Source organism: Bubalus bubalis, chromosome 11 (genome assembly GCF_019923935.1).
Source record: "Bubalus bubalis isolate 160015118507 breed Murrah chromosome 11, NDDB_SH_1, whole genome shotgun sequence".
Taxonomy (NCBI): Eukaryota; Metazoa; Chordata; class Mammalia; order Artiodactyla; family Bovidae; genus Bubalus; species Bubalus bubalis.
Window position 1 is genome coordinate 18,110,544 of NC_059167.1, and position 21,655 is coordinate 18,132,198.

General features: G+C 52.4%; 2 protein-coding genes across 6 annotated transcripts in view; one reads left to right on the top strand and one right to left on the bottom strand.

Annotated features, from left to right (window-relative positions):
- MIDEAS (mitotic deacetylase associated SANT domain protein) overlaps window positions 1–21,655 on the top strand; it is a 72,588-nt gene that overhangs the window by 20,898 nt on the left and 30,035 nt on the right. For 2 of the 4 annotated variants that reach the window (XM_006046574.4, XM_006046578.4), the window contains exon 1: window positions 10,649–11,008. The exons of 1 other annotated variant lie outside the window; for it this stretch is intronic. The gene's annotated coding sequence lies outside the window, so the exon portion shown is untranslated. Of the gene's footprint in view, window positions 1–10,648; window positions 11,009–17,629; window positions 18,235–21,655 lie in introns of those variants that run through there. One more of the 4 variants, XM_044924748.2, reaches the window with a different exon arrangement.
- On the bottom strand, window positions 6,981–10,649 carry LOC102410881. Of its 2 annotated transcripts, none has more exons than XM_025295235.3 (3): window positions 10,224–10,649; window positions 7,565–7,930; window positions 6,981–7,218 (listed from the first exon to the last, which is right to left on the bottom strand). In XM_025295235.3, the coding sequence occupies exons 1-3, from the start codon at window positions 10,272–10,274 to the stop codon at window positions 7,069–7,071; spliced, it is 567 nt and encodes a 188-aa protein (XP_025151020.2). In that variant the 5' UTR covers window positions 10,275–10,649; the 3' UTR covers window positions 6,981–7,068. The 2 variants fall into 2 exon arrangements, with proteins under 2 accessions (XP_025151020.2, XP_025151019.2); XM_025295234.3 differs by having other exon boundaries at window positions 10,100–10,649.

Below are 21,655 nucleotides of genomic sequence, written 5' to 3' on the forward strand. Positions count from 1 at the left end.
AGGCTACCAGAATACTCCAGTATTCTGGCCTAGAGAATTCCATGGACTGTATGCAAAGAATTGGACACGACTGAGTGACTTTCACTTCACTTTAACCAAGCTCAGGAAGGAAGCCCCCACATTCATCCAGTCTCTCTCTCTGGCTTGGCCGGCAGGGCCCTCTGACCCCTCCCATCTTGCCAAGAGCTCTGCTGGGACTTGCAGCTGCAGGTGTGGCCTGTGGCTGAGCAGCTTACTGTCTTCTGACCATCTCTGACCACCTTGTGTCTCTGGCATCTCAGAACCTTGAGACGCCTAGTGAACGGCCTTCTTACCCACCACTCCCCCTTGGATTTGCCTCCCTGTGTGGAGCCTTCTCCTTGTCTTTTCTTTTTTTTAATTGGAGTATAGTTGCTTTACACTGCTGTCAGTTTCTGCTGTATAGCAAAATGAAATGGCCATTTATCCCCTCTTTTTTGGATTCCTTTCCCATTTAGGTTGGGCTTCCCTGGTGGCTCAATGGTAAAGAATCCACCTGCAGTGCAGGAGATGCAGGAGATGTGGGTTTGATCCCTGAGTCAGGAAAATCCCCTGCAGGAGGGCATGGCAACCCACTCCAGTATTCTTGCCGGGAAAATCCCATGGACAGAGGAGCCTGGTGGTCTCCCTACCATGGGGTTGCAAAGAGCCAGACATGACTGAAGTGACTGAGCACACGTGCCCGCCCGTTTAGGTCACCACAGAGCTCTGAGTAGAGTTCCCTGTGCTATACAGTAAGTTCTCATTAGTTATCTGTTTTATATACAATAGTGTATATATGTCAGTCCCAATCTCCAATTTATCCCCAACCACCGCCCCTCTCCCCAGCTTTCTGTCTCAGTAACCATGCATTTGTTCTCTACATCTGTGTCTCTATTTCTGCTTTGCAAATAAGATCATCTTTGCCATTTTTCTAGATTCCTCGTCTACGTGTTAAGACATGATGTTTGTTTTTCTCTTTCTGACTTACCTCACTCTGTACGACAGACTCTAGGTAGCCTTCTCAGTGGGGAACTTTCTTGTCACGTGGAGTGTCTGGAGGGCCCACGATCATTCTTTCCCTGCGACTAGCACAGTCCAAGGCAGGAAATGGAGACTCCTTGTGTTGTTTGGAGTCCCGGGGTGGGTGGAACCGGGAGAGCCCTGGGCAGACCTCGCTCGAGTGGGCAGGTTGGAGCCTGCGGACACAGAAGCCACTGCAACAGAATGTGTGGAGAGATGGGTTTATCACAAGCCTACATGCGCTCAAGCCAAATTCCAGAACTCTCAAAGATTTGGAGTTTATTCTTCCATGATCAGACTGAAATAGGGCCTTGTGGCTGGAGGTTTGTCGGGGTCAGAGGGAAACTGGAGAGCGTGTGGGCCCAGGGCTTACCTGGATACTCACGAGGGTACTCAGGCCAGTTTCATGTCCTTCCTGTCACACAGGCTTGTACGTGGGTGTCACTCAGGTTGTGCGTTGGTGTGGAAGCAGAGATGAGGAATATCCATGTGCTTCTCTTGAATATCGTGTTCATTCTTCGATGCTGTGGTCCCATTCCCATCCCCTACAGTGATCTCGAGCCAACTCCAAAGGGACCATTGCTGGTTGGTGTACTAACTGATACAGAATCTAAGTAACAGGCTATCTTCCTGAGCCCAGGACCCAGCACTAACTGCTCGTCTCAGTTCCCTAATTTAGAGACCACGTGCGTGCCCCAGGGTTGTCAGCAGCTCAATTTCTTGTAGCTTGAAACACATTTCCATAGAAACATGCTAAAAATGGTGGTTGAGCTGGTTCCTAGGCTAGCCCGCAAAGAGCCCCAGTGTCACCTACGAAGTTGCTGAAATAAGGTATTAGTAAAATTGAGAGCGCAAATGCAGCAGTATTAAGAGCTAGCACCCAGGACTCTGGAGGTTAAATGGTGCGGGTTTATTTGTGTCACTTTGTTTCTTGGGCAGAAGTGTCTTTCAGAGCCCTCCTCCTGCCCACAGTCATAACCCTTCCTCTCCCAGTTTACATTCCTTCTTCCTTCCTCATCAAGGCAGGGGGCAGGACCTATCTGTGCCTGGGACATGGGCTGGGGTATGTTTATAATGAGGAAATTCTGTCCAAAGGCCTTTACATCATCAATATCATCATTACCATCATCATCATTATCATCATCATCATTATTTAAACCATCTTGATCAACTTAACAGAATAAACATTACACCTTGGCAATTTGCACTGTTTGGAATTTTCTGATGGCTGCAAAATGTTCCTATGGAGTTTTAACACAGTTAAAAAGTCCCCCTCTACTATTTTTTGTTCTGATTCTGTCACTTAACATGAGTTCATCGAATGGTTTCATCAGATTGTTTCCTCGTGTCAACCTTTTGTATTTCATTGTTACCATACCATACTGTAATCTGAATGGAGTTCCATTTGGGGGGAGTCTAAATACAGGCTCCTATGAGCCTCTTTTATAAAAACTCCTTTGAGATGGTAGTTTGAGTTGTTTTCATGGGATCTGGTCTCCTGACTGTAATAACCCGATCAAGTCTTCAACTCTTGCAACACAATGCGGAATCACATTCTAGAAGGATCTGAGCAGTTTACAGCAGCACCTCAGTGTATCTGCAGCTGTTTCCTGAGGACCTGCCAACAGCAGCTTTCTTGTTAATTTATTTACTTATTTTTTACGTTGACTCGGGTCATAATGGCTCCTTAATGGTGTTGTAATTTGCATATCTCAAATTGCTGCTGAGACCCGGCATTTTTCCTCCTGATGATTTACTGTTTGTCTTTCCTTATGTGTCAAACTGTGCTCTTCTGTGACTGCAGAGCCTCCCCTGCTTACAATTTATCTCCTCAGAACCACTTTCCTGTTGGGAAATACAAAGTCCTGCCTTCCCCCCTGCCTCCTGGATGGGGCCTCGCCCCTCGACCTGGGATAACTCCTCTCCACATCTGCCTGGACTGAGGCTCTGGGTGGGGGTGGGAGGTACCAACGAAGGGGGTGCTGTGCCTGTGATGGGAGCAGAGGGGAGGTAGGTGCCAGGCAGGGGCTTGCCTGCTGGTTCTGAAATAGGTTCATTAAAGTGACCTCCTTGGAGGGAGGCTGTGCTGGGAGATTCTGGGAGGAGCCAAAGGCAGGTAAGGGCTGCAGAGGGCACCTGAGTGCATCTGGTTTAAGGATCACCCACTGAAAGGCTGGTAGGGAGTAGGGGGATCTCAATAACAGGACGGCTGGGTGCAAGAGAACAGCACAGGCTAGATGATAAATGACAGTGACCCGTGGCCTAGGAAGGGGTGGAATCTGTGGAAAATTGGAACGTGTACCTCCCATCACAGTGCCTGGCACAGCTACTTGACTCCACCCCGGAGAAGGAGGGCCCAATGTAAGCAATGTTCCTTTTTTGTTTTTGTTTTTTTTTAATGATAAACCAGAAATCCCGATTTTTAACTTAAATCTCCTGATTTAAATAAATGTTTAGAAATATTTAATTCAATAAAAATAAAATACATTATATAGGTCAAATGCAGTGTATCTGGGAATGAGCCTGGCTTGTGAGCCTCCAACCTGTGGCCCCTCATTACTTGATGGTTTTTCTGGGAAAACAGACCCAGGGAGGCATCCTCATATATCAGAGATCAGGACTCAGAAAGCCCGGCCGTCAAGTACCATCTGTCTGACCTTGAAAGAGCTGTTTAACTTTATCTATAAAAAAGAGGATAATGGCTTCCTCGGGGTGCTGGGTGGACCCGTTGGGGTTGCATCATGTCAAGCATTTAGTATATGCTCAGTTAATGTGTTGATAGGTCCTGCATGGGGTCATCTGGAAAATTAAGGGAAGAGCTAGGCCCAGAACGTTGCTCTCCTGACTCCTTGTTCAGAGCTTGTTTCACATCACATTGGCCTGCTTTCATGGGAATTTTCAGAGATGTCCAGACACAGGGGTCCTTCTGACCTCTGGGAAAATACAAGTCACTTTATAAGAGCTTGCCTGACAGTTACTGAGCTCATGTAATGGGACTTAGTTCTGTGGGCTTTGCCTTGCAGTCCCCAGAACCCAGGAGATCCACTCTCAGTAGCAGTAGTAATAATAATAATAATAATAACATACAGGGAATTCCCTGGCAGTCCAGTGGTTAAGGCCCAATATTTTCACTGCCAGGGGCTGGGTTCGATCCCTGGTTGGGGAAGTAAGATCTTGCAAGCTGTGTGGCAAATAATAATAATAATAATACCATATACCATTGACCCTAAGAAGCCAATGATTGTGAAACAACCATTATTTTATACAAACTATGAAAAAGAAAATGCTGCTAGTTAAACCATGATGTGCTGTCAATTGTAAGATGCATCCTGATTTCAGAGATATTAAAATGGGGGAAATGTGCATCTTAGAGTGGAAGAAACAGAATGGTAATAAAGTAGTGATAGTAAGTTACATCTTATTGCTTACCTCAAATTTTCACAAATATTATTTTATTTGTGCATTTATCAACAGGCATTTAATTTACTAAGCACCCACCATGTATAGGCACCAGGGATACGCGGTGACTCAGGCCTGGGCTGTGCACTTCAGAAGCTCTGATCCTAGTAGGGAGATGGTACAGGAAGCAGCTGTAGAACAATGTGTAAGGGACGGAGGCAAGAAAAACAGAGAATGCCATGGGAGTTAGGATTGAGCGCGGCTGTTTTGATCCTTAGGGGCAGAGACCGAGACAATTGGAAGTGCCTGGGATTGACAGGAAGTTCTCTGAGGGCTTCCCAGGTAGCTCAGTGGATAAAGAATCCACCTGCAGTGCACCAGACTCAGGCAGATGTGGGTTCGATCCCTGGGTCAGGAAGATCCCCTGAAGGAGGGCACGGCAACCCACTCCAGTATTCTTGCCTGGAGAATCCCATGGACAGAGGAGCCTGGCTGGCTGCAGTTCATGGGGTCACAAAGAGCCAGACACGACTGAAGCGACTGAGCACGCACGCGGAGGAGGAAGGGAGTGAGCAAAGCGGATCTTGGCTGAGGAAGAAGCTAAGCAAGGAAGGATGTGTTGCAGCTGGAACTAGCTTCAGCCAGATGCCACAGGGAGGCCTGCAGTTGGCATTGCACTAGCACAGATATGCTCCCACCTTGAGGGAAGGGGGGCCCATCTTTTGGACCCACCCCTCTCTGACACCACCCCACCCCCACCCCCAGTCAATCACTGCCTGCAGTGCTCTCTCCCAGGAAGGGTGCCCTTTGAGAAGGGAGCAACTGTGAGCCCTTAGCAGCCGACACTCAACAGTAGCTGGGGAATGGCGTACCAGCCTGATAAAAGGGGATCTGGGGTTGGGGGGCCTCCAGCAGTGTTCACTGCAGTGGCCGTCCTCTGCTTGAAGGAGTCAAGGAAGGCTTCCTAGAAGAACTACCATTAAGCTCAAGTCAAGAGCAGGGTAAAGTTTACCTGTGGATACAAGGAGGAGAAGCATATGGGAGAAAGCAGATGTCTTGGGGAACTAGGTTGTTTGACTGGGTGGGCCTGGGGCTGGGAAGTCGGGCAGAGCCAGATCGTTCCAGAACCGCAGGTGACTGGCTAACAGCTTTTTGCAGCAGGTCATGGGAGCTTTTTTTTTGGCTGCACCACGTGGCACGTGGAATCCTTTTTCCCCCGACCAGGGAGTGAACTCGCGTTGCCTGCATTACCAGGAAGATTCTTAATCATTGGATCATCAGGGAAGTCTGGTGGGAGCTATTGAAAAGGGATGTGATCACTCTGATGGCAGTATGGGTGATAAATATCCTAGACTAGGAGAGGAGAAAAAATGGTAGCCAATACTTAGGAAAGACTTAATGTATACCATTGTTTTAAGCTCTTATCATCCCCATTTTGCACATGAGAAAAACCAAGGGGTTAAGTAAGTTGCTCAAGGTCATCAAGCTAGTATGAGCCAAGAATTGGACTCAGGTCTCAGCCTGTGCTCTTAACCTGTACATTCTCATGAATATGAATTTTGGCTTCTAGTCCAAGATGCATCATTTGTATTTGTTTACATTTAAAAATAAGGCTTTAGAAAACTGCCCAGTGCATACACTGGATCTCAGGGGTCCTGTTCCTCCTGACCCACAGCCATAAGGTAGGGAAGCCGAGTTCCAGAGAACAGCCCATCAAGGAGTCTGTTCTGGGGCTGGTTTTGCAGGGGGCGTTGGACTGTGCTGAAACGAAGCCTTTGGGAAGCTGGCAGCTCTGGTTCTGTGAAGAAAGGGCGTTTCTGTTTGTGGCCCTGCCAGACCGCCCTCCCTGGCGGCCACACCTGTTTTGTCTTTCTCCCTATCCCCGGCCAGACGTCTGTCCCAGAGCGACAGCAGCAACTGGGGACATCTGCAGAAGCTCCCTCTTGGGCCTGACAAAGGCACTCAGAACCTGGCCCAGGCCTGCAAGAGAGGGAGGTGGAGGCGGGGGTCAGTGGATGGGCCCCAGTGTGAGGACAGGCTGCTGGGGCCGACGCGGCCCTGCCCGGAACAGGTGAGGTCAGTGTGAACTCAGGTGGAGGGCCCCCTGGGTTCTCAAGGGCAGAAGAGAAGGCCGTGCAGGGACTTGTCAGCATACAGCCCCTTAACTTCACAGCTGGGGTTTCGAGCCCTCTGCTCCCTCGGAAAGGATGTGGCCAAAAAAGGGTGTGAAGAGAAGGCACAGGCGTCAAAGGAGTGTCCCTGCTGGGGACGGGTGGGCATGCAGTGGAAAAGTTTGGAGGGAAGGACCCAAAGGAGCTGGGCAGAAGCCTTGGAGAGACACCTGGAAGGGACACTGAGTCAGCGCTGCAGAGTGTCTCTGGGCACCCCAGGCTGATGGGGTGGACCTGGGGGCTTTTCAGAGGAAACAGAATCTTGGCGAGGTTCTCAAAAGGGAAAAGCTAATTTTGGGAGAAGAGGATCTAGGATACAATAGTAAAAAAAAAAAAAATTGTAACCTCGTATAGGTACATGGCATGATACAGCTATAAAACCATTTTTGTCTTTGTGATTCTCTAAATCCCTAGAAGGTGGCATTCTTTTATGGTTGTGTCGCAAATACTTTACAGTGTATCTCACAGGGACCCAGAACTAAGTGTCAACTTCCCTAAGATCACACAGTGGATTGGCTTTAGTTAGGCAGGATCCAGACTCAGTCCTGGTTCTTTCTACATACAGCCTTGTCTTTCTTCTGTTGTAACTGTAGGTCATGAGGTCCCAGAGGTAGGTAGTCCCTTTATTCTGAAAAGGGAAGTAACAACAGGACACAAGGCATGTTAGGGACATAAGGTGGACTTGAGATTTCCTCAAAGGTATTTGTACTCTCAACTCCCCACATTCCCGCAAAGGTTGGTTATTCACTTAAACACACTATGTGTGCTGGCCTGGATGGAAAGTCCTGATAGAGAAAGCACAGTGGAAAAAGGACTGGAAAGCAGGCATGGGGTTTGGGGTGAAGAAAACTGTTTTAAATGAATGATGGAAACAAGGTTAATGGAGGCAGGGGGACGGGTGGTGAGAACCTAGCTTCCATGGAAGCTTCTTTTTATCTTTTAGTAAGAGTTTTATTGGGATAGAATTCACATACCACAGTATTCCCCCATGCAAGCTTCTTCATGGTCTCAGGTTGTCCCAGAAGAGGATACGAATGATGACCACTCAGGGCAGTGAGGGATAACTCGGTGCAGAGTCCAGAGAGCCGATGCTGTTCCTGGAAGCCTCTTGAATGCCATATTCTATGGTCACTGGGACCCAGAGTTTGAGGTCCTGTCAAGGGTGCTTTGCTTCCTGGAGTGTTTCTCAGCAGATGCACTCCCTGGGACCTGGAGCTCTGTGCTCTTTGCTGTAGTTTATAGCTTGCTGGTGAAGAAAAGCCTGCTCTCTGGGTAAGGTCCCTGGACCATCTGTCTCTTTTTTTCTTTTCTTCCGCAATCGGCACCCTTTTTAGTTGCACCTGTAGGAAGGGTTAGAGCTTCTAGAACCAAAACTTTCACTTCACATGTCAGTGATTCTGCACTGTCATATCTGCAGCAAAACTGACCTCCAGGGCCTTCCTGGAAGAGCTGCAGCTTTCTTTACACATTCTCATCTGCCGGCCTTTGGGAGGGAGACTTCTCCTGCCAGGCAGGCGCCATCTGGGACAGTCTTGGGCCCTCCTCCCCTCCATGCGCACATGCCCCTTCTCCCTCTCTTCCTTTGTGAGTGAGAGCTACTCCAAGATGAGCAGGGCTGTTCCAGGTCACTGACTCCTGTTTCTGATGCATCCTGCCATCCACCCCTGCTCCCTGTGCTGCTCCCTGGGCCCAGCCCAGCAGCCCGGCATGGGATAGGGAGGGAGTCCTGGCGGGACAAGGCTGAGGAGTGCCCTTTGGAATGGCTCCCACTTGTTCCCTGGAGGCTGGGCTCTGGCTCCGTGGTGGCAGGCTCTTTTAGGAATGTGCTCCCCAGCCAGGGTTCTGGAGGGGAACATCCCTGGGCTGGTCTGCACTAGCTCTTTGAAGGGCTGGCTCTGGGCTGGCCCAAGCCCACTTCTGGGGACCAGGCCCAAGGGGGAGGTCAGGATGGCTGCAGGTTTGCAGAGGAACCTGGCAGCAGTGACCACCAGAGACCAGGTGGGTTTGCTTTGGTTCCCTCACTTGGCTGAGGTGTCAGTGGGAAGGAAAACATCAGACAAATGGAAAAAACAAAAAAGATTTTGCACAGAACCTCTGCCAGGAGTCCCGGGAGTCCAGCCTCTACTTGGGGGCCTGCATGCCTGAGCACCTCAGTCCTTCAGTGACTCACTGCCTTTCTCTGGGTGAGATGGGAAGAGGAAGAGAGGTGACAAACTATTGGCTTGCCTTGTGATCTTGTGTAAGTCACTCGACCTCTCTGAACCTCAGTGTTCTCATCCATAAACTGAGTGAGTTGAAACTTCTCATACACACAGGGTTGTTAAGTAGGCTGTGTGGGGGGACATGCTTTGAGAATTGCCAGGAACAATACTGTCAGAGCAGATGCTAAATCTGAGAGCCTGGGCTTTTCTTTGTTGGAGGTGGTTTCCCTGGCTCCTCTATTCATTTTTTGGCAATCACAGAATCACGGATTTTAAACTGGAAGGAATTTTAAGAGGTCATCGGGTCCAGTCCCCTGACATAATTATCTTTATTTTGCAGATAAAACTAAGTTGTCATTACTGTGACATATGTGTAAATAAGCCCTTTTCCTCCTGGGTAAGGTGTGAGCTCCAGTTGCACACAGGGGCTCCCACCAGCGAAAGGGTGGAAGAAGACAGGAAGGTCATGCCTCTTAGAAGCAAGAGTGGGGTTTTGAAGGTTTCTAGGCAGAACGTACGAGTATGTCAAGGCTGTATATTGTCCCCCTGCTTATTTAACTTCTATGCAGAGTACAACATGAAAAACGCTGGGCTGGAAGAAGCACAAGCTAGACTCAAGACTGCTGGGAGAAATATCAATAACCTCAGATATGCAGATGACACCACTGTCTCTGTCATCCACTGGGGGCAGGGGGAGGGCCGGGGTGGGGAAGGGCCTTGCCCTGCAGGCTCAGAAGGGCGGTGAGAATCGCATTCTGCTGCCCCTCCCCTTCCCCTTGAGAAAGCAAAGGATGCACCTGCCTCTCAGGACTGGCCACAGGGGAGCAGCGGCTGCTGCCAGGACACAGTATATTATTCAGTGGCTTTTCCTTCAAAGAAAAATCTCCTTCTGACCCATCTCCTTGGTAAAAACAAAAACAAATGAAAAGAGCCAGGGAAAATGGGCTCCCTCCCCAGGACTTACTCCTGGCCCTGGAGCCTCACTGTAAGGATACTTGGGGGCCAGCAAGAACCACCTGAGTAGCAGAAATGTTTCCCATCTTCCTCACCAGTTGAGGAGGCATCGCGGGATGGCATCAGGTGATGGCAGGAAAGGTAGGGGAACTACAGGCAGGCAGCCCAAAGCTGTCCAACTCTGGCCTCAGTTGCTAGAATTAAACCGAGGCGCTTTTTACATCTAGGTAATCGAGACATGGGTCTTTTAGGAGCTGGGACCAGTCTCTCAATAACTTTAACACCGCTAGCCAAAAAGGGAAACTGGGGGAGAGTGTTAATAAAGTGCCTTGGAGAGGACTGCGCGTGCCCTACCGTATCCAAAACCAGAGTTTTCTTTGTGGAAGAAAGCGACTTGTGTCCTCCCCCAGCATCACACACAGACTTTCCTGGCAGGCCCGATGGGTTTCCAAACATTTCGTCACCGTCTCCTCCTGACCTTGGTGTGAAAGGAACGAGCCGCGTGGCCTGTTGGTTCCAGCAAAGCCATCGGGGGGCACCGTTCCTGGGCTGGGGGAGGGTGGCGACAGTCTCTGGAGTGGAGGTGAGGTCTGCTGGAAATCCCCAGCCGGGGCAGCCGCCGGAGGTTTAAAGACGCCTTCCCCTGCCTTATTTGGTCTCAGGAAGTAGGCGGTGCCGGGCCTGCTGGCAGAGAGGCCGACCCGAGACAGTTGTGCTGATGAAGTGGTAGAGCTGGTTCCTGCTCGCCGCCGTGCCGCGCGCGCCGGCCGGCCGCTGGGCGCTCCGCGCTCCCAGCCCGGAGTTGTGCAATCCTTTGTAGCACGCCAGAGAGTCCTCCTCCTTCGCTGTTGCCTCTCGCCCTCTCTCTCTCTTTTTTTTTTTTTTTTTTTTTCAAGCTGTGAGCTCAACCGATGAGTCAGAGCAGTGCAATCCTGACACTGCATCGCAGGACTGGGGGTGACACGGAGGGAGGGAGAGCGATCGCGAGGCGGAAACCACGGGCGCGGAGTGCGTCGAGGCTCCTGCGCCGCAAGCAAGGGGTGACAACCCGCGCGTCCCGCCCGGGCCCCTCCAGCAAACTTCCCAGCCTTGGGAGGCGCGGGCTGGCGGAAACGCTGAGAGCGCCGCGGGGCGGCGGCGGAGGCGCCTGTTTGTTTTTAAAATCGGGAGTGCGTGCAGGCGGCTGGAGCCTGGGAGGCGACCGAAGGCGGCGGCCCGCGGCGGAAAAAGGACAGCCGATGCGGGAGCTCGGGCAGGAGCGGGGTAAGTGGGGCTGCCAGGCCGGCGGCCGAGGCCTGCACGCGGCTCGGCGCAGAGCCCGCCCTGGCGGCGGCGACAGCCAAGGGATCCCGGGCTCGCGCGAGGAGAGGCGGCTGCTGGGCGCGCGGGCTGCAGGTTTGCAGGCGCGGCCCGGAGCGGGGGCGCCGGGCGGCGGCAACTTCTGCGGCCCGGGCGGCGGGGGAAGCGCGCGCGTGTACGTGCGTTTGCCGCCCCGCCGCGCGCCCCTCCGCGGCCCGCGCCCCTGGGCCCGCAGCGGCGTGTGCAGCGCCGACCCGCCGTGTTTGTGCAGCTACGCAGTTCGCGCGCGGCCCCCGCCCACCCAGGCGCGGCCCCGACAGGAAAACCCTCCCAAGCCGCCGGGCACACGGTGGCGGCCGCGGCAGGCTCAGGAATACGGCTGCTCCTCTGCCTGAGCGAAACGTGGTGTCCTACGGGACTCGCTTGCATGACCTAGCCGGGTTCCAGGAGGCGCGGGGCGGGGTGGGGGTGGCTCGCGAGCTGCGGGTGGCTCGCGAGCTGCGGGAACTTGGCGCGGGAGCCTTTCCCCTTGCACCGGAGAGTGGACGTGGAAACTGCGCCCGCGCTCGGAGTTTTGGGGACGGAGGTGGTGGGGAACCGGAGCTAGTGCAGCAGAGGCCTAAGCTGGAGCGTTGCGGGCAGGCGGAGCGGCCTCACCCCGGCCCTGCTGGCGCACCTCGGACCTGTTACCCCGTGGTCGCCCCCGTGCGCCCCGCGCCGCTCGGGCCTGCGGAGCCCTCCCGCCGCCTCACCTGGTGGTGGTGCGTTTGGTGGTTCCCATGCGGAGCTCGGGAGCCCGGGTCTTTTTCTGGACCCTGCGTATGGCCGGCTTGGTGGAGGTGGTCACACGAGTCTTTCACTTAACTCATGCAGGAGCGCTTGCACCTCCAGGGCCCCCCACCCAGGCTTCTGGATTTAAGGACCTGGGGCTTTCAAGCCTCAACCCCAAGGAAGCCTCAGGAAGCCAGGCCTGGAGGAGGTGCCTGCCAGCCTAAGCGGGGCTCGGGGTTGGGGCGGGGGAGGGGGGGGGCGCGGGTAGCCTGGGTATTCCAGCCCAGCCTCGAGAGTGAGCTGCTGGAAGGATGAAAGGGGAAGTTCCTCTCCCCCATTTAAAACTTTGTCGGTCACAAACTTTAGTGGCTACTTCCTGCTTCCACCATCCCACCGGGACCTAGGTGCCAGCCTGTGGAGCCTTGCTCAGGGGACGGTGGGCTGGGCGAGAGCTGGCTGGCCTTGATTGACTATGGAGGCCACCTAGGCACGTGTGTGCAGAGGATCCCTGTTGGCAGTGGTGACCCGGGCGGGGAAGAGGGGGGAGGGGAGGTCTGGCTTGCTCCAGCAGGGGGAGCCTGCCTGGTGGCCTCCTGGAGGTCTGGCCTCTGCTGGGCCCTGCAGCTCCAGGACTGAGGCTGGAGCCTTGATGGAGGAGGATGAACCGCAGCTCTGCGGAGAAGCCTCTCTTTCCTTGTGGGGGCCGGCTGAGGCAAGGAAATCATCTGTCTTGCTCCAGAACCCCCCAGTGATGGTGTGCACATGCCGCTTTCGAGTCAGAGAAATGTACCATTTTCATAGGTGGTTAGAAGGCTTCAGGAGGAAGGGGAAAGGAGAAGCCATCCCTGGTTGGAAATTCATGGATCCTTTTTTTTTCCTACGGCTCTGGACAGTGAATAATAGGAGTGTAAACATTCAATTACTGTGATAAACCATCTCATCGCATGTCTCTGGCCCAGTCTCCTCTCTAATTGGATTGGCCTCTGGCAGGTTACTCTGGTCTGAGTAGCTCCCAGGGGCCAGGGGGGTGAAGAACCTGGAGGGTTCCTTCTCTTCCCATTCTACCAGCCACGCAGCTCGCTCTGGGAAGACCTGACTGCTGCCAGTGTGGCCTCTCCAAGCATCAGGGAGAACCCACTCTCTTTCTGGCTCTGTCAGCCCCTCACCTTCCACCCTCCCATCCCCCTCAACTGGAAAGAGTGCCCTGGAGTGCTCGTGGGGATAAGAATTCAGCTTTTAAATGTGGAATTTAAAAATAGCTTGAGTGTTTAGCCCTGTGGGCCACTGTTTTTAATAAATGGAGAAAAATAAAAAGGCAATATGCAGTTACGGATTTCAGCTGAAGGCCTCCTGTGGTAGGGGAACTCAGGGAAGGGCTGCCCAGTGGAGCAAGCCTTTGGGCCCGCTGAGTGGGAGAAGGATTGGGGGAGGAGGATACACAGAGCAGAGTATACTGGAATGGGGAGTGGGATCAGTCCAGGAATCTTGGCTTTGACAACCCTTCTGATGCAGTTTGGTCTCACAGAAGGAGCCCTTGCTCCTGGTGCAATGAGGATGACCACAAGTAGTGGAGAGACTCCGGCTTATCCTTGTAATCCTGTTTCAAATGCCATTTCTTTGGAAAAGCTTCAGCCTTCTTCTGAATACTCCTTATATAGTCATTTGTGTACCTACTGTAGGGCCATGGTCCAAACACAGACTGGGAGCTAGAGTTTCTATACCTTCATAGAATTGCAGTGAGGATTTTGCAGTTTAGTATCTATACATCAAATGTTGAAAGCTCGTTTCAGCATTGCCATAGCTCGCTCTAGTATATGCTATATGTTGTTCCCATAGTGTCCGACATCTAGTATTTAGCTAAACAAGGGAATGAAAGATCTCCGTCCAAAAACTGTAAACTTAGCATGTGGAGGGCCCAGTGAGTCTGGCTGCTGGAGTTCATACTGTGCCATTGGTTTCAAAGGAGTTGGTCCATGTGTGATTTGGATACTGGTGAACCCAGTCTTCTGGCACTGCCGAATGGCTGGCCTTCTGGAGAGTGTGTCCCAGTAATTCTGACCCCAAAGGGACCTCAGAATGAAAGGGTACTGGAGCCTCCTGCCTGAGAATCTGCTAACCTGGGCATTTCCTTTGGCCAGGACAGTTGGCACCCTTCCTGTGTGTGCATGCATTAGTATAGAAGCAGCCTGGGGCCTCCACTCTTCCCGGACACTCCAGAGGCTCCAGAAAATGCAGCCAGGGGTTGAGTTCCATTGGAAGACTAGCTTTTGCATGGGATCACCCTGCCTGGATGGGGCTGAACTAAACTCTTCCAGTTGGGCTGGAGCTGGGTGGAGTGTGCTGAAATCCCCAGTTCTTACTTACGGGATCTGCATTTGCATTCAAAGCAACATTCAGGATACCGTGAGACTGTGAGCTCATTTTATGAATCAGAAGCATTACAGCATAAGTTCGGTGTTGGAAACTGCTCTTTGGAATCCAGATCACCCTCCCTCCACCCCCAACAACATGCACACTTATAGGGCCCTCACGGTCACATACCTGGGAACAATAACAGTTAGCAGGGCAGCAGCAGTTTAGATTCCAGAGCCATCAAGCAAAACTTGTCCACACCTACTTCCGTCCACACACTCCGAGCACCACTCCTGGATGGCATGTGGACAGTAGCTGGACAGTGATTCTGAAGGAAGCCTGGCAGGCACAAGTGAACGAGGCCCCGGCCTACCTGGGTTTGTTCTTCAGCTTCCCCGCTTGCCGTGTGGCTCAGCGTTGATTACCTTCCTGAACCTCAGTTTCCCCACCTATAAAATGGGAAGAATAATAATTCCTCATGGGGTTGCTGTGAAGGTTGAACAAGATCATGCATGCAAAGTGACTGACCTGTAGCAGGTACTCAACAGATGACGGCCAGCATCTCACCAGTTCCTGCCGCAGCCAGCTCCTGTGTGCCTTTTGCTCCTTCCAGGGAAGGGGACAGGAAAGGTGTGCTGCTTGTGATAGGGTGCCAGGATTCCAGGCCACTGGGGCTTGTGGAAATGAAGCTCCTATTCGAACTTCCTAAGCCTTGGGCAGAACTGCATGATACACTCCTGCCTAGACCAGCCCAGACCCTGCTGCCTGGGTCCTTTTGCAAGGTGTTGTGTCCCTGCAGCCGATGGTTAAGGGCTCAACTTCCCAGAGATCAGACTGTGCTCTCAGGAACCTACCCGCCCAGGCCTCAGGCTGAACTGCTCACGTGGGTGGGAGGAAGGCTGCTTTCTCAGTCTGGGAAAAAGTCCCCTTGTCTTTGCTTCACCTGAAGCCTCTCAGTGTGACCTCAGTGGAGGTTTGGGGTGGAGCCTAGGGTGGGAGTTGCTCCTAAGAGCACCTTGGCTCTTTCAGCAATTGAAGTAACAGAGGCAGAGTGGGAGGGTATGTGTGGGAGGGCCACCAAGGTATTATATAAGAAGAAAGTTGCCACGTGTGGGAAGAGAGCTGGGGTTCTGCAGGGGTGAGGGTCAGGGGCTCCCTGAGGGACTGGACTTGCTAGCTGTGGTTTTCGGGGACGGGTGGGGAGGACAGGGAGCTGGAGGCCGGAGGCGTCCCTGGCAGTGGTTGTTGATTGTGCTCTTCCTGGAACAGAGCCTGGTACTATGGCCAGGCGGTAGGCGCTCCCTGTACCCTCTGCCTTTCTCTCCAGCCACAGGGAGCTCGCTGTGAGAGCTATTTTTTTCCAGGCAATGCTTCTTCCTCCAGGAGTCTCAGGAATGGAGGAGGGGAGCAGCCAGGGCAGGTTTGTCCAGGTCTAAGCTTGGAGAGAGGGAAGTACAATAAATAGGCTTGCAGCCAAAAGGGGGTTCCCTCTGGAAGGCCACCCATCTCCTCCGGGGAGGTGGGGTCAAGAGAGAAAGGCAAATGGTGAGGGATTTCGATTCCTAGCTTTTTCCAGCAGCCGGGTGGACAGAGGCCCTAAGCCAGCCTTCTGTTGCCAGATTTTGCCAGCTGTTTGGAGGGGAAGGCCCTGGAGCTCAGAAAGGAGCTTAGAAACAGTCAGAGTGATAACTCAAAGAGTCCCAAGAGTGCGTGTGGGCTGGCCTCCTTCCGCCTTCCTCCTGCTTTTCCTCCACCTTCTCTTCTTCTTCCCAGCCTGCTGGCAGCTCTTGGGGCACACCTGGCTGGCCTCAGATCCTCTTTCCCACCTGACCTGGCTCTGTCTGACCCCTTCAGCCAGCCCTGGATCATCGTTCTGGGCTCCCCAGCTTCCAGGAGTCATCCCAGAGCTGGAAAAACACTTTGAGACAGTCCTTCACGTTCAGAGAGGGAAGCTGGAAAGCAGCGAGTTCCTTGAGGTTCCACAGACTGTCCCCACTTTCACTTTAGGAAGGGGGATAGGCTCCCGTGTCCTGTCCCTGGTCCCCTACCCTGCCCCTCCCAGGGCTGCTTCAGTGCAGGAAGAGCCCAGAGGAATACTGTCTCGGCTCCTGGGTGTGGCCCCGTCTTCGGCTGGCTCCATAGTTATTTATTTGTCTGTGTGTGTGTATGTGTGAGTGAGTTTTGCGGTTGGGAGACTAGATCTGACTGAAAGCAGAAGTACCCACGCTCTGTGCGCTCTGCAGCATGCAGATTGGCCAGAACAGGACAGTCAGGAGAGGAAGACATGGGCAGAGGCCCCTCTGCTCAGTGGCTGCTGCTGCTCTTTTTAATCCCTGCTCAGCGCTTGCACACTTGAGCGTAAACAGCCCTTCCATGTTGCTAGCAGCTGCCTTTCCTTGCTGGCTTTGGGCAGAAGAGCTGCCAAAAATAACCAGGCGGGCACTTCTACTTGTGGGACACTCACTGTGGTGGCCTCGGGGCAGGCCTCCTTGCTCCCTGCAGGCCCCAGGGCCTCCGGTATCCCTGCCCAGACTGTCTGTGGCTGACTGCAGCACCCCCACCCCCACCCCCCGCACCCCAGCCACAAGACTCCCTCAAGTGATTGCACTTTCCCTTTTATTGCTGTGAGAGGGAGCCCAGGAGAGTGGAGGCACCATTACGTGCTTGGAAGCCCTGCCAGGTTTCATCCAGGGGCTCTTGTCCCACCATGTCCCTGCAGGCCCTGTTGACACAGCTGGGGATGTCTGGGGAGGCCTGTGCTGAGTGCTCCTCCTGGGCCCCTGGGGCCCTGGGCCAGATGCCTGCAGAGCCCAGTGCTGTTGCCAGGACTCCTGGTCCCCCATCTTCTTCCTGCCTGGCCAGTCCTGCTCTCAGCTGACTGGGGAACTGGAAGGGTCAGGCCATTTTGTTGCCCTCCAGGTGTTGAAGATGAATCATGAATGATCTGCCCCTGCCCAGCAAGGGCGAATGAAATCATACTTATTGAGCTCTTACTTTGTGCCAGACACTTCATATATATACATACATGTATATATATATGTATAACCCTCATTTAATCCTGCAGTAATATGTGGTAAAGATATTATGCCCACTTACTGGTAGGGAAACTGAGGCCCACAGAGAGGCAGGTGATTGGAGAAGCCGGGACACCTTCTGTTTGACCCCAAAGCCCTGCCTTTTTATCAGGCAGCTCCCATACCTCTCCAGGCTGTTTTCACGTGCACAGGGAACAATGCTTTGACCCTTGGAATGAAGTGTTGATGGTAGGAATTCAGGCACCATTAGACTGGCTGATAGGGGAAATATTTTGGGCAGGGAAGGGTGGGGAAGACCCCTCTGAGGCCTTTCTCTCCAAACTTTACAGGCCAGCCAGAAGCCCAGCCTGAGCCACCAGGCCCTGCTGCGGAGGTCGATAGATACATAGGGGTTAGCTGTGTGTGTGTGTGTGTGTGTGTGTGTGTTGGGGGGGTGGGGTGTGCAGTGGTGGATTGCTGGGAAGTCACTCATGCATGAGAGGAGTGGCAAGTAAGTTTAGGCCTCCCAGAGACCTTCCAAGCATCTCCTCCTCCCCAAATATCCCAGCCACTGTTTGTCCTGAGAACAGCTCTGGGGCCACAGGCTGGGGTTAGGTGGGATCTTGGGCCTCCCTTCCTGGCTACTGAGTGTGACCCCAGGGCCCATCGTTCCAACTGACTTGGCTCAGGTCCCAGAGAGCCCGGTTGGTGTGTACTTGGGGCTTGGGCTGGATGCTCTGCCTGTGCTGGGTGCCAAAAGCCTCTGGGTGTATTTCAGGAACAATAAAGAATAAATCAACACAGGAGAAAAGGGCCTGCAGCAGCTGCTCAGAGACCCGGAGAAACGCAAGGAATGTGTGAGCTTTTGGCAGAGGCCCTGCATCTTGACCGGGGCCTGAGAAAGGCCATGGCGCTGACTGGACGGCTGGACGAGTGAGGCAGGCGGCTGGCACCGTGCCCGCTCCGCAGCCCACCTGGGAGGCCCCAGGCAGCCGTGCTGAGAGCCCGCATGCTTGCTGGCAGCAAGGTTTTGTGCTTCTTGATCGCTGACAGGTATTGGAGAGCCGTATTGTCCCCATTCTTATCCTCCAAACCAGCAGGGTGCCCCCTACAAAAAAAAAAAAAAAAAAAAACAACCTCCCTTTCCTCCCTGCCCCCAGGCCATCAGGTAGGTGTTGGTTCCTTCTAGGGCGGGCCAGGCGGGAGAGCCGGAGCTGATTAGACACACACCTAGACACCCGCCTCCCCTTCCTCCCAAGATGGAGAGGCTGCAGTGGCAGGTCTGAGAGAGCGCTGAGTCTGAGAACATCCCCTGGAGACCCTGACCGTGTGTTCTTGGCCAAGTCATGTTACCTCTCAGGATTTCAGTCCCATCAGCCATGAAATCAAGATTCGGACCAATGGTTTTTGGGGTGGCCTTGGGCATCTGTCTCCTTTACTCAGTTTGCACGGGGAACAACCTTTATTTGGAGATTTCACTTCTTGCGAAGAAACCCTTCTGAGAGTCCCGTGCAGAGAGGTGCTGGGGCTGATGCTCAGCGCCCTGGGTGGGGGCCATTGGCACTAGTAAGGAACCCAAGCATGGACTGACTTGACCCAGATTTCAGGGTGCCCGGGGGAGGGGGCAGGAACCCCGAGCCCCCATGGGGATTTGAGGCAAGTCACGGCTTTATTTTTAAAGAGCTGTTGGCCGACCGTGGGTGTGGGGCTGGAGCGTGTGGGAGGGATGTGGCTTCCTCTTAAACTGAAGATGTTGAGCTTTACACGTCGGCCCAGTGATGGTGATCACCAGTAGTGGTAGCGTCTTCATCTTCAAAAGCCACTGGCCTCCCAGGCCTGGCTCACTCACCTTTCCTGACCAGCCACGCTTCCAGGACATGACAGTGGTTTTCAGGCCAGCTGAAGCCAGGGAGAAGATGGAAACAGCCCAGAGGCTGCTGCCATCCATCCCAAAGAGCCTGAGGTGCACCCCAGCAGGAGACTGAGCCTGCGGCCCTGCAGATGGGGCTCTGGGTTCCAGTCCTGGCGTGGCCTCTGTACTGCCGTGACCTCAACTCTTCGGGTGCCTCTCTGAGAAGGGAGAGTGTCGTCATACCCACCTTATCTTGAGGATTTAACGGGATCCTGGTGTAGGGTGCTCAGCACCATGCTTAGCACACAGTAGTGCCCTCTAGAAATGTCGGAGGTAGTGATGATGGTGAAATAGAAACCTTATTTTTGCGATGTTGGGCTCCAAGCCCTGCCTCGTATCTTGCCAAAAGGTGGGGCCTCCTAAATGGTGGCATGAAGTATTGTTATTGGCATCCTTGATTCTTGCTCCTGGCTGTGTATCTGCAGGCAAGTTTCTTTCCTTCTCTGGGCTCTTTGTGGAATTGAATTGAGTGAACTGTGACATCCCTTGAGATTTGAAATCTGTTTAGCTTCTCCAGCTGTTGCTCTGCTTTGGTGGTTGGCTCTGAAGAGAGGCACAAGCCGTCTTTCTCCATGTGTTGTGGAGACCCTTATTCCGGAGGGTGATCCTGCTGACTCTGCAGCTCCCAACTCATCCTCATAGTCCTCCCACCTCAAAGCATTATGGGCTCTCCTAACTTCCCACAACATGATTTGAGACTTTTTCGTGGAATTATGATAAAAGACCAGGTACTTTAAAGGCAGACGACAAGATTTTGAATCTTGCTTCTGCCACCTTAATAACAGAGCCTCAGTTTCCTTCTGTAGCATGGGGACAGTGAGAAGATGCCTGGGTAGGGAGATTGTGTTTGTAGATTAGGATATGTCAACTGCCTGGCATGGGGGAAGTCCTCGGTAAATGTTAGCTTCCTTCTTTGGGGGAAACATCTGCCTTTTGGACATTCGGTAGATTGGCTGGGGGGAGTGAAATATTTGCTTGTGACCATTTTCCCAGGGAGAAGCGGGGCTGGTTAACAAGCTGTGATAGCCCTAAAGGGCTGTCCCTCCCCAGCTTGTTTGATTCTGGGATCAAGCCTGGGGCTGGGGTCATTTTCAGTGTGTGTCTGGGGTGGTGGCTGGGAGAGGGGCTACCCAAGCATTTGCAAAAGTCTGAGATCTCTGGCTTCCTAGGGCTGTGCAGAAGGTGTGGGGAACATGGTCTCAGTAAGGGAATGGCCCTTCTGAGCTGTGAGAACTTGACAAGTTACTTCTAAGCTTCATTTCCTGTAAATTCCCCAAATTTCCTTCTATTTTTGGTTTCTGATTTTATCTCATTTCAATTGGAGAACACACTTTGTATGACTTCAGTGCTTTCAGATTTACTGAGGCTTGTTTCATGGCCTAATTTATGATCCTTCCAGGAGAATATTCTGTGTCCCCTCGAGAAGAATGTGTATTCTCCTGTTGTTGGGTGAAATGTTCTATGGATATCTGTTAGGTCTCTTTGCTTAATAGTGTTCAAGTCTTCCGTTTCTTTGTTGATCTTTTGTTTAACTGTTCTATCCACTCTTGAAAGTGAAGGCTTCAGATATTATTGTTGAATTGTCTGTTTTCCCATTCAGTTTTGAAAGTTTTTGATTCATGTGTTTTGGGGGCTCTGTTGTTAGGTACAAATACGTTTATAATATCCTGTTGATGAATAGACACTTTTACCATTATGAAACATCCTCCTTTGTCTCTAAGAGTTTTTGTCTTAAAGTCTAATATTAGCTGAACCATTCCAGCTCTCTTTTGGTTCCTGTTAGCACGGTATACTTTTTTTCCCCTCCTTTTACTTTCAACCTATGTGTGTCTTTGAATATAAAGTGTGTGGCTCTTGTTAACAGTTGGATCATGGTTTTGTTTTGTTTTTAATCTATTTCCCCAACCTGTGCCTTTTAATTGGGGTGTTTAATCTGTTTACCTTTAAAATAATTATTGAAAAGATTGGATTATATGTCTGCCATTTTTGCTGTTTGATTACCGTGTCTGATGTCTTTTTTTTTTGTTCCTCTATTACTATATTATTTTGTTTTGTGTTAAATAGATATCACTCCAGACCTGTAAAATGGGACAAAGAAGAATAAGGGTTAAATAAGATGTTGCCTGCGGTGTGCTCAGCACAGTGTCTGCCAGGTAGTAAAAGCTCAGGTGGGGCTTAGGCCCTGTAAGAGCCACAGTCAGCCCTAGGGCTCCTGGGACCCCTCATGCCTCCTGGGCAGGGTACGGTGATCTGGCTGGTGGCTCCCAGGGGAGTGAGACGCAGTAGGTCCTTGGAAACTGCCCCGGGCCAGGATCTGACCTCTATTCTTTCCTCTGCTCCAGCACCCAGGCAGCCCCTGGGCTGCTCAGAAAGCACTGCAGATTTCCCCACCTGGAGCCTGTACCCCGTTACCAGACCCGTTACCAGACCCGTGAACCAATCTCTCAGGGTGGGTTTGAGAACCACTGCTCAGCACTGACAGGTAGCAGAGTGTGATAGAGACCTGATGGCAGGCTTGGGTTAGAATCCTGGCTCTTCCCTTGGGACCTCAGGCTGTGACCT